The sequence below is a fragment of the Salmo salar genome, chromosome 09 (assembly GCF_965601325.2).
Source record: "Salmo salar chromosome 09, fSalSal1, whole genome shotgun sequence".
Classification (NCBI taxonomy): Eukaryota; Metazoa; Chordata; class Actinopteri; order Salmoniformes; family Salmonidae; genus Salmo; species Salmo salar.
This window is the reverse complement of record NC_138299.1, coordinates 143290560-143308180: the sequence shown is the minus strand read 5'-3', so window position 1 is coordinate 143308180 and position 17621 is coordinate 143290560. Positions and strand designations below refer to the sequence as shown.

The 17621-nt window shown below is 46.9% G+C and overlaps 1 protein-coding gene across 5 annotated transcripts in view; it reads right to left on the bottom strand.

Moving 5' to 3' along the window:
• LOC106613081 (RNA-binding protein Musashi homolog 2) overlaps nucleotides 1-17621 on the bottom strand; it is a 348890-nt gene that overhangs the window by 29875 nt on the left and 301394 nt on the right. For 3 of the 5 annotated variants that reach the window (XM_045724689.2, XM_045724688.2, XM_045724693.2), the window contains exon 11: nucleotides 9804-9923. In XM_045724689.2, the coding sequence (XP_045580645.1) occupies nucleotides 9804-9923 (120 nt within the window). The remainder of the gene's footprint in view (nucleotides 1-9803; nucleotides 9924-17621) is intronic. The other 2 variants (XM_045724692.2, XM_045724691.2) reach the window with 1 other exon arrangement.

Here is a 17621-nt window from a genome sequence, read left to right as displayed (position 1 = left end):
TGCTGGTAGAGGACTGCTGGTTTAATTTGATTTGCTCGTAGAGGACTGTTGGTAGAGGACAGCTGGTAGAGGACAACTGGTAGAGGACTGCTGGTAGAGGACAGCTGGTAGAGGACTGCTGGTAGAGGACAGCTGGTAGAGGACAGCTGGTAGAGGACTGTTGGTAGAGGATAGCTGGTAGAGGACAGCTGGTAGAGGACTGTTGGTAGAGGACAGCTGGTAGAGGACAACTGGTAGAGGACTGCTGGTAGAGGACAGCTGGTAGAGGACTGTTGGTAGAGGACTGTTGGTAGAGGATAGCTGGTAGAGGACAACTGGTAGAGGACAGCTGGTAGAGGACAGCTGGTAGAGGACAGCTGGTAGAGGAGCCAGGTAGAATTGAGCAGACACAAATACACTGTATCTATCTTAATCATAAGAGGAGACATTTCCACACCCTCTGGGCTCTAGGCAGGGGAGTCGGGGTGACCTAGTTTGAGTGAACAGTCTGTTTTCCTTTAGAATGATTCTGACATAGCTGTCCATCAGGGGGTGGGAAAGGGGGGAAACTTTCTGTGGTCCAGGGTCCAGGTTCAACCCATATTGGAGAGAGAAGGACAAACGAACAGGAGACATTTACTGATTGAGGGATGCAGATCACCTAAATAGAGTGATCACCTGCAGCTACAGAGGAAGGGGAGGGAAGGAGGCAAGATGGTTAAAGAGACGCTAGTGTCTCATTCCATTCTCCTCCAACTCAACCTCACTTTCCTGACACGTCCCCTCAACATATGACAAGGAATCCAGCGGGCTGCATTTAGAACTGAGGTCAGTCACTGGTTGGACCAGCGTGTCAGCTGCCTGGGACACATGAATAGAAATCATGTCCTGCCAAGTCAGGCCCAGAGTGCCATGGTGCTTCAGCTCTGAGCTGCTGCAAATCAGGCTAATGTTGTAATCACACAGGAGTCTACCTAGAGGAAAGGACCAAACCCTCCGTACAGTGCATTCACAAAGTATTCAGTCCCCTTCACTTTATCCACATTTTGTTACGTTACAGCCGTATTCTAACAGGTAAATATGTTTTTAGCAAATTTATAACAAATGAAAAACAGAAATACCTTATTTATTCAGACCCTTTGCTATGAGACTTGAAATTGAGCTCAGGTGCATCCTGTTTCCATTGATCATCTTTGAGATTTTTCTACAACTTGACTGGAGTCCACCTGTGGTAAATTCAATTGACAGAGGTCTGACAGAGCTCCAGAGTTCCTCTGTGGAGATGGGAGAACCTTCCAGAAGGACAACCATCTCTGCAGCACTCCACCAATCAGGCCTTTATGGTAGAGTGACCAGACGGAAGCCACTCCTCAGTAAAAGCCAGCTTGGAGTTTGCTCAGACAATGACAAACAAGATGCTCTGGTCTGATGAAACCAAGATTGAACTCTTTGGCTTGAATGCCAAGCGTCCAATCTTTAGGAAACCTAGCACCATCCTTACGGTGAAGCATGGTGGTGGCAGAATCATGCTGTGGGGATTTTTTTCAGCGGCAGGGACTGGGAGACTAGCCAAGATAGAGGGAAAGATGAACGGAGCAAAGTACAGAGAGATCCTTGATGAAAACCTGCTCCAGAGTGCTCAGGACCTCAGACTGGGGTGAAGGTTCACCTTCCAACAGGACAATGACCCTAAGCACACAGCCAAGACAACGCAGGAGTGGCTTCGGGACAAGTCTCTGAATGTTCTTGAGTGGCCCAGCTAGAGCCCAGGCTTGAATCCGATCGAACATCTCTGGAGAGACCTGAAAATAGCTGTGAAGCGACGCTCCCCATCCAACCTGACAGAGGTTGAGAGGATCTGCAGAGAAGAATGGGAGAAACTACAGGTGTACCAAGCTTGTAGCATCATACCCCAAGAAGACTCAAGGCTATAATCGCTGCCAAAAGTGCTTCAACAAAGTACTGAGGAAAGGGTCTGAATACTTATGTAAATGTGATATTTCAGTTTAAAAACTTCTATACATTTGCAAAAATGTCTAACAACCTGTTTTTGCTTTGTCATTATGGGGTATTCTGTGTAGATTGTAAAACAATTTCATCCATTTTAGAATAAGGCTGTAATGTAACAAAATGCAACACCAAACGCTCCGGATCTCTCCTAGATACCAGTTTTTGAGCTTCTCATCAAGAATGACTAACGACCAACAACTACCATGCAGATACGGTAAGACAATCCTGGATACCATGTCAGCTTGTAGAAGTAGATACACAGAAAACAACAGTAGCTAGGAGCTATAACTATGTCCACCACTACCATGACCACTACAGGTGGCATGCACTGAAGTCACACTGATACACACAGGGACCAGGCATAACAGGAGGAACACACATAAATGACAGAACGGTTATATCTTTGTACATAAAAACACTCTACAGTAAATCTAATAAACACAAACTCTTCATCTAATGAAGACAGGATGGAATAGAGAGAGAGAAAAAAGAAAGAAATAGAGCAGACAGAACAAACGAATGAGCATGGAGGAAGAAGAGATGAGAGAAGTTAGAGAAAAAGGGTAGGGTGTGAGGGGATAGTAGGGTGTGAGGGGTAGTTGGGTGTGAGGGGGTAGTAGGGTGTGAGGGAGTAGTAGGGTGTGAGGGGGTAGTAGGGTGTGAGGGGGTAGTAGGGTGTGAGGGAGTAGTAGGGTGTGAGGGAGTAGTAGGGTGTGAGGGGGTAGTAGGGTCTGAGGGGGTAGTAGGGTGTGAGGGAGTAGTAGGGTGTGAGGGGGTAGTAGGGTGTGAGGGGGTAGTAGGGTGTGAGGGAGTAGTAGGGTGTGAGGGGGTAGTAGGGTGTGAGGGGGTAGTGGGGTGTGAGGGGGTAGTGGGGTGTGAGGGGGTAGTAGGCTGTGAGGGGGTAGTAGGCTGTGAGGGGGTAGTAGGGTGTGAGGGGGTAGTGGGGTGTGAGGGAGTAGTAGGGTCTGAGGGGGTAGTAGGGTCTGAGGGGGTAGTAGGGTGTGAGGGAGTAGTAGGGTGTGAGGGGGTAGTAGGGTGTGAGGGGGTAGTAGGGTGTGAGGGGGTAGTGGGGTGTGAGGGGGTAGTGGGGTGTGAGGGAGTAGTGGGGTGTGAGGGGGTAGTAGGCTGTGAGGGGGTAGTAGGGTGTGAGGGGGTAGTGGGGTGTGAGGGAGGAGTGGGGTGTGAGGGAGTAGTGGGGTGTGAGGGAGTAGTAGGGTGTGAGGGGGTAGTAGGGTGTGAGGGGGTAGTAGGGTGTGAGGGAGTAGTAGGGTGTGAGGGGATAGTAGGGTGTGAGGGGGTAGTGGGGTGTGAGGGGGTAGTGTGGTGTGAGGGGGTAGTAGGCTGTGAGGGGGTAGTAGGCTGTGAGGGGGTAGTAGGGTGTGAGGGGGTAGTGGGGTGTGAGGGAGTAGTGGGGTGTGAGGGAGTAGTAGGGTGTGAGGGGGTAGTAGGGTGTGAGGGGGTGGTAGGGTGTGAGGGAGTGGTAGGGTGTGAGGGGTAGTAGGGTGTGAGGGGGTAGTAGGGTGTGAGGGGGTAGTAGGGTGTGAGGGGGTAGTAGGGTGTGAGGGAGTAGTAGGGTGTGAGGGAGTAGTTGGGTGTGAGGGGGTAGTAGGGTGTGAGGGGGTAGTAGGGTGTGAGGGAGTAGTAGGGTGTGAGGGGGTAGTAGGGTGTGAGGGGGTAGTAGGGTGTGAGGGAGTAGTAGGGTGTGAGGGAGTAGTAGGGTGTGAGGGGGTAGTAGGGTGTGAGGGAGTAGTAGGGTGTGAGGGAGTAGTAGGGTGTGAGGGGGTAGTAGGGTGTGAGGGGGTAGTAGGCTGTGAGGGGGTAGTAGGGTGTGAGGGGGTAGTGGGGTGTGAGGGAGTAGTGGGGTGTGAGGGAGTAGTGGGGTGTGAGGGAGTAGTAGGGTGTGAGGGGGTAGTAGGGTGTGAGGGGGTAGTAGGGTGTGAGGGAGTAGTAGGGTGTGAGGGGATAGTAGGGTGTGAGGGGGTAGTAGGGTGTGAGGGAGTAGTGGGGTGTGAGGGAGTAGTAGGGTGTGAGGGGGTAGTAGGGTGTGATGGAGTAGTAGGGTGTGAGGGAGTAGTAGGGTGTGAGGGAGTAGTAGGGTGTGAGGGGGTAGTAGGGTGTGAGGGAGTAGTAGGGTGTGAGGGGGTAGTTGGGTGTGAGGGGGTGGTAGGGTGTGAGGGGGTAGTAGGGTGTGAGGGGGTAGTAGGGTGTGAGGGAGTAGTAGGGTGTGAGGGGGTAGTAGGGTGTGAGGGAGTAGTAGGGTGTGAGGGGGTAGTAGGGTGTGAGGGAGTAGTAGGGTGTGAGGGGGTAGTAGGGTGTGAGGGGGTAGTAGGGTGTGAGGGGGTAGTGGGGTGTGAGGGGGTAGTAGGGTGTGAGGGGATAGTAGGGGGTGAGGGAGTAGTGGGGTGTGAGGGGGTAGTAGGGTGTGAGGGGGTAGTTGGGTGTGATGGAGTAGTAGGGTGTGATGGAGTAGTAGGGTGTGAGGGAGTAGTAGGGTGTGAGGGGGTAGTAGGGTGTGAGGGGGTAGTTGGGTGTGATGGAGTAGTAGGGTGTGATGGAGTAGTAGGGTGTGAGGGAGTAGTAGGGTGTGAGGGGGTAGTAGGGTGTGAGGGGGTAGTAGGGTGTGAGGGAGTAGTAGGGTGTGAGGGGGAAGTAGGGTGTGAGGGGGTAGTGGGGTGTGAGGGAGTAGTAGGGTGTGAGGGGGTAGTAGGGTGTGAGGGAGTAGTAGGGTGTGAGGTGGTAGTAGGTTGTGAGGGGATAGTAGGGTGTGAGGGGGTAGTAGGGTGTAAGGGGGTAGTAGGTTGTGAGGGAGTAGTAGGGTGTGAGGGGGTAGTAGGGTGTGAGGGAGTAGTAGGGTGTGAGGGGGTAGTGGGGTGTGAGGGAGTAGTAGGGTGTGATGGGGTAGTAGGGTGTGAGGGAGTAGTAGGGTGTGAGGGGGTAGAAGGTTGTGAGGGGGTAGCAGGGTGTGAGGGGGTATTTGGGTGTAAGGGGGTAGTGGGGTGTGAGGGGGTAGTAGGGTGTAAGGGGGTAGTAGGGTGTGAGGGAGTAGTAGGGTGTGAGGGAGTAGTAGGGTGTGAGGGAGTAGTAGGGTGTGAGGGAGTAGTAGGGTGTGAGGGGGTAGTGGGGTGTGAGGGAGTAGTAGGGTGTGAACAAACCTTCTCGCAGGCAGGCAGAGTGCACCCAGGAGAGTGTGTGAGGTGAGCAGAGGAGTGTCCCAGTCAGGACCATAGGCTCTCTGAAAGGCCCAACCAAGTCAGATACAGAAACAACTGGTCAAATTCACAACCAATCACAAACTACCATTGCTCCTATCTGTATGTATGAGCCCTTTACCAGTGTACCTCTAAGCACAATGTTTTTTTACTGGTTTTCTAATATTGTTGTATGGTGGTATTATACATTTTGTTTTGTAGATATGTAGTGGTGCAATAATGTTATATGATGTACTGTTTTACCTTTTGTTTTATATGTAATATAAGTACCTTGATATGTTTGGACCCCAGGAAGAGTAGCTGCTGCCTTGGTAGGAACTAATGAGGATCCCTAATAAATACAAATACTGACTTGACTTGACTTGACTTGACTTGACTTGACTGACTGACTGACTGACTGACTGACTGACTGACTGACTGACTGACTGACTGACTGACTGACTGACTGACTGTGTGTGTGTGTGTGTGTGTGTGTGTGTCTGAATGTGTTTCTTTCACAATGTTTCTCACAGACATTTCCACTGTCTACCAACAGCACCTTTTGGTTTGAGTTTGATCTACACTGCTGGTTTTCTGCACTGGATAACTTTGAAGTAGGCTGTGTTCCATAAGAAGACTGTGATCATCTACAAACGGATTCTGCGCCGGTGTAATAACTTCAAAATCAAAGAATCCTGGTTACATTTTGATTCCGACATGAAATAGTTCCTGACTTTACTTTTAGAGATGTATTGGTGAAAGGGGAACATAATATAATGAAATCTTAATCTAGATAAAGAAGGGCATCATAGATCTGAGGATTGCAGGTGGATCAAAAGGTGTATTCCAAGTCTTAAATACTATTGTTCTATGTGAGGGTTTTAATCTAGCAGCAGGACCCACTGACTAGCAGGTCCAACATCCCTACATCCCTACAGCACTGCTCCCACTATCTGATGAAATAATCTTTAATCTAGACCATATTGCCCTAGGGCACGTCAGGGAGAGGCTGGGTAGGCCTGGGGGACCCCTGGGGAGCTAAAAGAGGGCATCCTGTACTGCCAGGTGTGTGTTTGATGGATAATGTGTTAACATCTTCCTCAGGTTTCACTGCCTTGTCACCCTCTTCTTTTTTCAATTGTAATTCAAAACCCATGTCCATAGTTACAGTTGAAGTCGGAAGTTTACATACACTTAGGTTGGAGTCATTAAAACTCGTTTTTCAACCACTCCACAAATTTCTTGTTAACAAACTATAGTTTTGGCAAGTCGGTTAGGACATCTAGTTTGTGTAATTTTTCCAATAATTGTTAACAGACAGATTATTTCACTTATAATTCACTGTATCACAATTCCAGTGGAACAGAAGTTTACATACACTAAGTTGACTGTGCCTTTAAACAGCTTGGAAAATTCCAGAAAATTATGTCATAGCTTTAGAAGCTTCTGATAGGCTAATTGACATCATTTGAGTCAATTGGAGGTGTACCTGTGGATGTATTTCAAGGCCAACCTTCAAACTCCGTGCCTCTTTGCTTGACATCATGGGAAAATCAAAAGAAATCAGCCAAGACCTCAGAAAAAAAATTGCAGACCTCCACAAGTCTGGTTCATCCTTGGGAGCAATTTCCAAACGCCTGAAGGTACCACATTCATCTGTACAAACAATAGTACGCAAGTATAAACACCATGGGACCACGCGGCCGTCATACCGCTCAGGAAGGAGACGCGTTCTGTCTCCTAGAGATGAACGTACTTTGGTGCGAAAAATGCTAATCAATCCCAGAACAACAGCAAAGGACCTTTTGAAGATGCTGGAGGAAACTGGTACAAAAGTATATATATCCACAGTAAAACGAGTCCTATATCGACATAACCTGAAAGGCCGCTCAGCAAGGAAGAAGCCACTGCTCCAAAACCACCATAAAAAAGCCAGACTACGGTTTGCAACTGCACATGGGGACAAAGATCATACTTTTTGGAGAAATGTCCTCTGGTTGGATTAAGCAAAAATAGAACTGTTTGGCCATAATGACAATCGTTATGTTTGGAGGAAAAAGGGGGAGGCTTGCAAGCCGAAGAACACCATCCCAATTGTGAAGCACGGGGGTGGCAGCATCATTTTATGGGGGTGTTTTGCTGCAGGAGGGACTGGTGCACTTCACAAAATAGATGGCATCATGAGGTGGGACAATTATGTGGATATATTGAAGCAAAATCTCAAGATATCAGTCAGGAAGTTAAAGCTTGGTCGCAAATGGGTCTTCCAAATGGACATTGACCCCAAGCATACTTCCAAAGTTGTGGCAAAATGGCTTAAGGACAACAAAGTCAAGATATTGGAGTGGCCATCACAAAGCCCTGACCTCAATGACATAGAAAATATGTTGTCAGAACTGAAAAAGCGTGTGCGAGCAAGGAGGCCTACAAACCTGACTCAGTTACACCAGCTCTGTCAGGAGGAATGGGCCAAAATTCACATAATTTATTGTGGGAAGCTTGTGGAAGGCTACCCGAAACGTTTGACTCAAGTTAAACAATTTAAAGACAATGCTATCAAATACTAATTGAATGTATGTAAACTTCTGACCCACTGGGAATGTGATGAAATAAATAAAAGCTGAAATAAATCATTCTCTCTACTATTATTCTGACATTTCACATTCTTAAAATAAAGTGGTGATCCTAACTGACCTAAAACAGGGAATTTTTACTAGGACTAAATGTCAGGAATTGTGAAAAACTGAGTTTAAATGTATTTGGCTAAGGTGTATGTAAACTTCTGACTTCAACTGTAAGTATTGAATATTGCGATGGCTTATGTTTGAGATTAGGTCAAGTTATCTTTTGAGTAACTAAATCATCTGCATAACAGCCTAACATGATCTGAGAGAGTGTCCTTTGTAGCCTACTGTTGCTCTGGGAACAGAACCAGTTGCATTGAACAGATGTGCTTCGAGGACCTACATCTGCAAACATCTGCTGAATCACTTCAAAACATTCCAACACATGATTGTCTTGTTCTTGATGATGAGTGAGTTACAGTAACTGTGAGATGAGCACATAGAACCTGAGCCAATTGCAGAAGGGCTCAGCCAGGGGACAACATTAGAATGTAATTATTACTCTGAGAGCCATCCTTTAGCATCACACAAAAGCCAGTTAGCATGGTGGGTAAGCTACCCAGCTATATATCAAAACTCCATCTGCTCCTTCACTTCAGACTAGATCTATGCAGAGTGGAGTTTGTAAACTCATGTCTCTTGGTAATGAGTACTAGATGAAGTTGCAGAGAAAGGTCAAGTCTAAATGTCAGCAATATGGGCTCTGTGGGCCATGTTGGTCCCTTAGCCTTCCCCTCTGGTTCTCCCTGAGTGTGATACAGTGACAGAATCATCCAGGAGACAGTCAGTGGAAGAGCTGGAGCAACATACTGTACTGTAGCCAAGGGCTAGCTCTGTTACTGGCTCTCTGCCTCGCCCAGCTCAGCCCAGCTGTATTGCCTAGGCCAGCCCTGCACTAACTTGCATGGAGTAAAGTAGGATAAACCCAGTCTAGTCTAACCATAGCCTTTATACTTGCCCCTGTCGTCATCCCCCAGACTCACCTAGGACATAAGCCATCAAAGTATCTGCTTTTGATTTCTCATATTAGGTGTGTGTGTGCGGTGAGTGTGTGTTAGGCTGAACCTCCAACCCTAACTGTCAGAGTGCAGCCCAGCACCACACTGCTTCCAGGGGCCAGGCGTTCTGACAGCCAATTAGTGTCCGATCATTTTTCCTCGCAGCCAAAATGCCATCTGTCAATTCCTGCCCCGCCGCTTGTTTTTCTCCAGTGTTTATTTAGCTATATATTGCTGTGTCTGTGGACAAAGTCAGTGTGATTGATTAAGCTATCGTACAAGCCAATCAATGGCCAGGGAATAGAAAAAGTCAACGAGGGAGCCAATTTAAGCAGGACTCAGGAATCTGGACACTCATGATGCTGGCTTGGTTATTTAGAGGCTGGAAGGTCTTATAGGGGCAAGCCGTATCCTAACTTGAGATTTGTGTGGAAGTCAGATTTTTGAGTAAACTAATCGATATCAATAGGCACATCAGCACATGCTGATTTCAAGTTAGGAGCCTTCTCTGAAAGAGGTGTAGGAGTGATACGAGTGACAGACACATGAGAAATCAACATCCTGCTCCCTGGATCTGCAGTCACATATTGTACTGTGGAGGTACATCACAGTAGGTAGTATTCCTACCTATCAAACACAGAGCTGGCAGGTATAGTAGCTCTGTAACAAGGCAACTAAAGACTGCTACCCTGGTCCTATCCTCATCCTCTGTCTATTCTAGCCAGTGCAGAGGCAAGTGAGGAGAGAAGGGGAGTTTAGCATCCTCCTTCTATCCTCTCTTGTCTATTAAGAGTGTGTGTGTGTGTGTGTGTGTGTGTGTGTGTGTGTGTGTGTGTGTGTGTGTGTGTGTGTGTGTGTGTGTGTGTGTGTGTGTGTGTGTGTGTGTGTGTGTGTGTGTGTGTGTGTGTGTGTATACAGCAGGTGAGAGAGGAGTTATCGGCGGCCAGTGAGAACAGAGCATGGAGCGCAGCAGTAGCCACACAGAATACCGACAGAGCGTTTACCTGCCCCTGCGTTCTGCTGGTATGCCATGTAGCCACCTCTTCCACGGGCCCCCCTACCTGAGCCACGCACTGCCGCCACTGCCGCTGCTGCCACCGGTCCATACGCCGTCGCTGGGAAGCCTGGGGGACAGAGGGGGACAAGGCATCAGTGTGTGTGGGAGAGAGAGTGTGTGTGTGAGGGGTCGGATTGTGTGTGTGTGTGTGACTGTGTGTGTGTGTGTGTGTGTGTGTGTGTGTGTGGGGGGGGGGGGGGGGGGGGGGGTGAGAAAGAGTGAATGTTTTAATCTGTGTGTATGGGGAGGGGGTCGACTCGTGTGAGAGAGAGTGACTGAGTGTGTCTTAGTGTATGTATCTCTCCACATGCCCAGTAACTGGGATTAGTTTTGGATTAGCGAGTGACATCATTTTCTAACATGAGGAAAAAAACAAGTGAGGGAATCTTCTAGCTGGCAAGCTGGCGTATCAGGGGGAGGGACCAGTCTTCCAGATCCTCAAGAACGGGAAATAAAGGGTTAACTTGGAAACACAACAAACATCATGCACCATGAAGACCGATATGGAAATTTGCAACACGCTTGCACACTTTGTCGTCCACTTAAGTCATTTATCTCGTCGGCTCTGTGCAGAGGAAGGGAGGGAGGGAGGGAGAGAGAAAGCCGTAAAGTCGGGAGAGCGAATCAGCTGCAGTTGTCGGCCGGTGAGGTTTATGCTTTGGAACTCAATCAATCAGGAGGATAATTTGGTCTCCACAAAGCGTGACTGGATGTTGCAGCCCCGGCGGACTGCTGAGCCTGGGGAACGAGGGAGGAACAGTGGGATGGAGGGATGATTTGTGGAAGAGAGGCGACTCTGGGTAGGCTTGGGCAAGCCTCAGCCCCAGCCTCAGTCGACCTGTCATCCCTCTGCCGACCTGTTTTATCAGCGCTTTATGGTGTTATTATGGGTCTGGGCATCTGGGATTCATTGCTTAGTTCTGACTGCCCTTTGGGTGGAGGTTGGCTGGGGCAGGAGGACACAGGTTGAGGAGATTCCAGATAGAGGAGAGGAGAGAGGAGAAGAGAGAGGAAGAGAAGAGAGAGAGAGAGTGCGTGCATATTGAAACGTTCCTTTCTTTCAAGTGTTTCGCCATTGTTCCCAATATTCATAATACAATGAGGCTCAATTGTCTGTGGTTTGAAAGCACACAAGCCCTTTTCTGCTCTTCATTATCTCTTTCCCTGTCAATGATTTAACTTGCAAACAAATATAACAAAGAAGACGGTCTCCACAGCATTCTACAAAGATCTTTACATGCAGTATGCACTCAGTTAAACAATGCATAGGCCAGTCAATATAGGTAGACTTTGGACAATAGCCTTCTAATGTACATCTTTGTGGTTACCTATTCTTTCAACATACTCACACAAAGAAGAGGGAGTGGGAGTCAGGCAACTAATCAGCTGCTGTTTAGGCTTTGATAAGCAACAGCAACCAGTAAAGTGGTTCACTTTTGTCAAAAATACAGTTGTAGCCTTTGATAATAAAGTGATTGGGGAAGGGTTGTTGGTGAAGTTGGACATGGCTGAGAGATGGTGTGTGTGTGCGTGCGAACACGGACCAGCTCCCGAGAGTGTGTACTCGCCCATCGAGGGCCGGGATGTTCACTTTGACTGAATCTACAGTGTTCTAACATTAGAATTAAATATCATCCTCATAGAGGGAGACAATGAAAGACCCAGCGAGGAGGACGAGGACTCAGTCAGAGTGGTTAGTTATTATGATATAAATATAATTACAGACCATCTCTCTCACTAATTAAAACATATTTGGCTGCAGAGGGCTATTCATGGTAGAGGGCCCAGGCACAATGGAGCAGTGACATTGGCAGATGGTTGTCTTCAGATAGGAGGGACGGCATGTAATTCCACTTGTCTCTCTGTCTCTGCTTCTTTCTCTTCTCTCTTATTAAACAAAGCCAGTCCCCATCCTGTTCTATTAGGGCACTTCATAACCTCTGATTTGGTGCTAATATATAATCAACAAATTGGACTTTGGGACGAGATTAGGAACAAGTCTGAACAAAAGACTGAGTTGATTTGCAATATTGAGAGGGGACAAGGCCAGTGCGCGTATGATAGGACAGTGATCTGTCCGCAGGAGGAAGTTATTGAGCGACGTGGTGCCCTTGGTTTGAGGCAGGCCCACTCACTAGACCAGTCCAAAGAGGCCACCAGGAGAAAGGGCAGAGACAAGATAACGAAAAGGACGAGTGGAAGCGAGGTTCTAGGAAAGAGGACAATCAGAGAGCTGGTGGAGGTAAGTGGGCCTGAATGCTGTGCTCTGAGGGGCTGTGTTAAGGGTTGGTGGGGGTTAAGAGGAACACTGTGGTGTCCGGGATGAGGTGGTTCCCCTCCTGCAGGGACACTACATGGGTAGGGGCCTGGAGGTCAATGTGGAGGAGAACCATGCTGAGAGAGAGACTGGTTGGTAGATAAGGCCATGATGAACAGAAATATATCTCTCTCCCTCTTCCTTTCTCTCTCTCTCTCTGTGGCAGTGCAGTGGGGTAGGATTGGACAGGTACGCTTTTCACACTGTGTTCATACTGAGCTTGGATTCTCACAAGCATACAAATTATTTGCTATCTGCCCTCCAATCTCCTCAGACATCAAGTCAAACGTTTCACAACAAATGCCAAATATTTTACGAGACAAAAAAGTGTCAATCTGTGATTCTCCTTCACTGCCAACGATGCGTCACAGCACCCTGTAGCCCCTGTGTTCCAAAGTTAGTGTTCGATGGGAAAAGTTGTTGAGAGAGATAAGGTGTTGGGGATTAGCTGGGTTAATTAATAGATCTTAGGGCAGCTGTGGAGGTTCATTGTTTTGTATTCACAGACTGCAGAGGCGCCGCCCAGGAGAACCTCAGCGACATTAAATCAATTTCATGGCTCCATTATTACTGGAGAGAAAAAGCCAATATTTAGCTGGTAGTTTCTGCAGGTTTCTATATATTTAGCTGGTAGTTTCTGCAGGTTTCTATATATTTAGCTGGTAGTTTCTGCAGGTTTCTATATATTTAGCTGGTAGTTTCTGCAGGTTTCTATATATTTAGCTGGTAGTTTCTGCAGGTTTCTATATATTTAGCTGGTAGTTTCTGCAGGTTTCTATATATTTAGCTGGTAGTTTCTGCAGGTTTCTATATATTTAGCTGGTAGTTTCTGCAGGTTTCTATATATTTAGCTGGTAGTTTCTGCAGGTTTCTATATATTTAGCTGGTAGTTTCTGCAGGTTTCTATATATTTAGCTGGTAGTTTCTGCAGGTTTCTATATATTTAGCTGGTAGTTTCTGCAGGTTTCTATATATTTATCTGGTAGTTTCTGCAGGTTTCTATATATTTATCTGGTAGTTTCTGCAGGTTTCTATATATTTAGCTGGTAGTTTCTGCAGGTTTCTATATATTTAGCTGGTAGTTTCTGCAGGTTTCTAAATATTTATCTGGTAGTTTCTGCAGGTTTCTATATACACTGCTCAAAAAAATAAAGGGAACACTTAAACAACACAATGTAACTCCAAGTCAATCACACTTCTGTGAAATCAAACTGTCCACTTAGGAAGTAACACTGATTGACAATAAATGTCACATGCTGTTGTGCAAATGGAATAGACAACAGGTGGAAATTATAGGCAATTAGCAAGACACCCCCAATAAAGGAGTGGTTCTGCAGGTGGGGACCACAGACCACTTCTCAGTTCCTATGCTTCCTGGCTGATGTTTTGGTCACTATTGAATGCTGGCGGTGCTTTCACTCTAGTGGTAGCATGAGACGGAGTCTACAACCCACACAAGTGGCTCAGGTAGTGCAGCTCATCCAGGATGGCACATCAATGTGAGCTGTGGCAAGAAGGTTTGCTGTGTCTGTCAGCGTAGTGTCCAGAGCATGGAGGCGCTACCAGGAGACAGGCCAGTACATCAGGAGACGTGGAGGAGGCCGTAGGAGGGCAACAACCCAGCAGCAGGACCGCTACCTCCGCCTTTGTGCAAGGAGGAGCAGGAGAAGCACTGCCAGAGCCCTGCAAAATGACCTCCAGCAGGCCACAAATGTGCATGTGTCTGCTCAAACGGTCAGAAACAGACTCCATGAGGGTGGTATGAGGGCCCGACGTCCACAGGTGGGGGTTGTGCTTACAGCCCAACACCGTGCAGGACGTTTGGCATTTGCCAGAGAACACCAAGATTGGCAAATTCGCCACTGGCGCCCTGTGCTCTTCACAGATGAAAGCAGGTTCACACTGAGCACGTGACAGACGTGACAGAGTCTGGAGACACCGTGGAGAATGTTCTGCTGCCTGCAACATCCTCCTGCATGACCGGTTTGGCGGTGGGTCAGTCATGGTGTGGGGTGGCATTTCTTTGGGGGGCCGCACAGCCCTCCATGTGCTCGCCAGAGGTAGCCTGACTGCCATTAGGTACCGAGATGAGATCCTCAGACCCCTTGTGAGACCATATGCTGGTGCGGTTGGCCCTTGGTTCCTCCTAATGCAAGACAATGCTAGACCTCATGTGGCTGGAGTGTGTCAGCAGTTCCTGCAAGAGGAAGGCATTGATGCTATGGACTGGCCCGCCCGTTCCCCAGACCTGAATCCAATTGAGCACATCTGGGACATCATGTCTCGCTCCATCCACCAACGCCACGTTGCACCACAGACTGTCCAGGAGTTGGCGGATGCTTTAGTTCAGGTCTAGGAGGAGATCCCTCAGGAGATCCTTCCGCCACCTCATCAGGAGCATGCCCAGGCATTGTAGGGAGGTCATACAGGCACGTGGAGGCCACACACACTACTGAGCCTCATTTTGACTTGTTTTAAGGACATTACATCAAAGTTGGATCAGCCTGTAGTGTGGTTTTCCACTTTAATTTTGAGTGTGACTCCAAATCCAGACCTCCATGGGTTGATAAATTGGATTTCTATTTATTATTTTTGTGTGTTTTTGTTGTCAGCACATTCAACTATGTAAAGAGAAAAGTATTTAATAAGATTATTTCTTTCATTCAGATCTAGGATGTGTTGTTTAAGTGTTCCCTTTATTTTTTTGAGCAGTATATTTAGCTGGTAGTTTCTGCAGGTTTCTTTAATATTTAGCTGGTAGTTTCTGCAGGTTTCTATATATTTAGCTGGTAGTTTCTGCAGGTTTCTATATATTTAGCTGGTAGTTTCTGCAGGTTTCTATATATTTAGCTGGTAGTTTCTGCAGGTTTCTATATATTTAGCTGGTAGTTTCTGCAGGTTTCTATATATTTAGCTGGTAGTTTCTGCAGGTTTCTACATATTTAGCTGGTAGTTTCTGCAGGTTTCTATATATTTATCTGGTAGTTTCTGCAGGTTTCTATATATTTAGCTGGTAGTTTCTGCAGGTTTCTATATATTTAGCTGGTAGTTTCTGCAGGTTTCTACATATTTAGCTGGTAGTTTCTGCAGGTTTCTAAATATTTATCTGGTAGTTTCTGCAGGTTTCTATATATTTAGCTGGTAGTTTCTGCAGGTTTCTATATATTTAGCTGGTAGTTTCTGCAGGTTTCTATATATTTAGCTGGTAGTTTCTGCAGGTTTCTAAATATTTAGCTGGTAGTTTCTGCAGGTTTCTATATATTTAGCTGGTAGTTTCTGCAAGTTTCTATATATTTAGCTGGTAGTTTCTGCAGGTTTCTAAATATTTAGCTGGTAGTTTCTGCAGGTTTCTATATATTTAGCTGGTAGTTTCTGCAGGTTTCTAAATATTTAGCTGGTAGTTTCTGCAGGTTTCTAGATATTTAGCTGGTAGTTTCTGCAGGTCTCTATATATTTAGCTGGTAGTTTCTGCAGGTTTCTAAATATTTAGCTGGTAGTTTCTGCAGGTTTCTATATATTTAGCTGGTAGTTTCTGCAGGTTTCTATATATTTAGCTGGTAGTTTCTGCAGGTTTCTATATATTTAGCTGGTAGTTTCTGCAGGTTTCTAAATATTTAGCTGGTAGTTTCTGCAGGTTTCTATATATTTAGCTGGTAGTTTCTGCAGGTTTCTATATATTTAGCTGGTAGTTTCTGCAGGTTTCTATATATTTAGCTGGTAGTTTCTGCAGGTTTCTAAATATTTAGCTGGTAGTTTCTGCAGGTTTCTATATATTTAGCTGGTAGTTTCTGCAGGTTTCTATATATTTAGCTGGTAGTTTCTGCAGGTTTCTATATATTTAGCTGGTAGTTTCTGCAGGTTTCTAAATATTTAGCTGGTAGTTTCTGCAGGTTTCTATATATTTAGCTGGTAGTTTCTGCAGGTTTCTATATATTTAGCTGGTAGTTTCTGCAGGTTTCTATATATTTAGCTGGTAGTTTCTGCAGGTTTCTATATATTTAGCTGGTAGTTTCTGCAGGTTTCTATATATTTAGCTGGTAGTTTCTGCAGGTTTCTATATATTTAGCTGGTAGTTTCTGCAGGTTTCTATATATTTAGCTGGTAGTTTCTGCAGGTTTCTATATATTTAGCTGGTAGTTTCTACAGGTTTCTATATATTTAGCTGGTAGTTTCTGCAGGGAACAAAGCCATCATTTGGGTTGACGCCGAGAGGACCAGACCTATACGGTCTGTGCTGCCTTGTTTACCCGTGTCTCTACTCTGCTACCTATCCTCCTCTTTGACTAGCACTCCTAAATCTCCTTGTTGCATTTGTCTCTTTGCCTACTACTCTGCCTGTTTCTCCTATGTCTATACCAACCCTCTCTCTCTTCTCCAGTCCTCTCGCTCTCTCTCTTCTCCAGTCCTCTCTCTCTCTCTCTTCTCTGTTCTCTCTCTCTCTCCTCTCTGTCCTCTCTCTCTCTTCTCCGTCCTCTCTCTCTCTCTCTCTCGCTCTTCTCCAGTCCTCTCTCTCTCTCTTCTCTAGTTCTTCTCCAGTCCTCTCTCTCTCTTCTCTAGTCCTCTCTCTCTTCTCCAGTCCTCTCTCTTCTCCAGTCCTCTCTCTCTCTCTCTCTTCTCCGTCCTCTCTCTCTCTTCTCCGTCCTCTCTCTCTCTTCTCCGTCCTCTCTCTCTCTCTCCTCTAGTCCTCTCTCTCTCTCTTCTCCAGTCCTCCCTCTCTCTCTCCTCCGTTCGCTCTCTCTCTCTCTTCTCCAGTCCTCTCTCTCTCTCTCTCTCTCTCTCTCTTCTCCGTCCTCTCTCTCTCTCTCTCTCTCTTCTCCGTCCTCTCTCTCTCTCTTCTCTAGTCCTCTCTCTCTCTCTCTTCTCCGTCCTCTCTCTCTCTCTCTTCTCTGTCCTCTCTCTTCTGTCCTCTCTCTCTTCTCTGTCCTCTCTCTCTCTCTCTCTCTTCTGTCCTCTCTCTCTCTCTCTTCTCCGTTTTCTCTCTCTCTCTTCTCCACCCTCTCTCTCTCCTCTCTAGTCCTCTCTCTCTCTCTCTCTAGTCCTCTCTCTCTCTTCTCTGTCCTCTCTCTCTCCTCCGTCCTCTCTCTCTCTCCTCCGTCCTCTCTCTCTCTCTCCTCCGTCCTCTCTCTCTCTCTCCTCCGTCCTCTCTCTCTCTCTCCTCCGTCCTCTCTCTCTCTCTCCTCCGTCCTCTCTCTCTCTCTCTCTCCTCCGTCCTCTCTCACTCTACACACACACACACACACACACACACACACACACACACACACACACACACACACACACACACACACACACACACACACACACACACACACACACACACACACACACACACACACACACACACACACACACACACACAGAGGGAGGTGGTGCTCCTGCAGCCCAAATGAGAATGAATGGCGCTGCACTGCAGAGACCTCTGCTACATTGCTCATTGAGTCTTGTGCA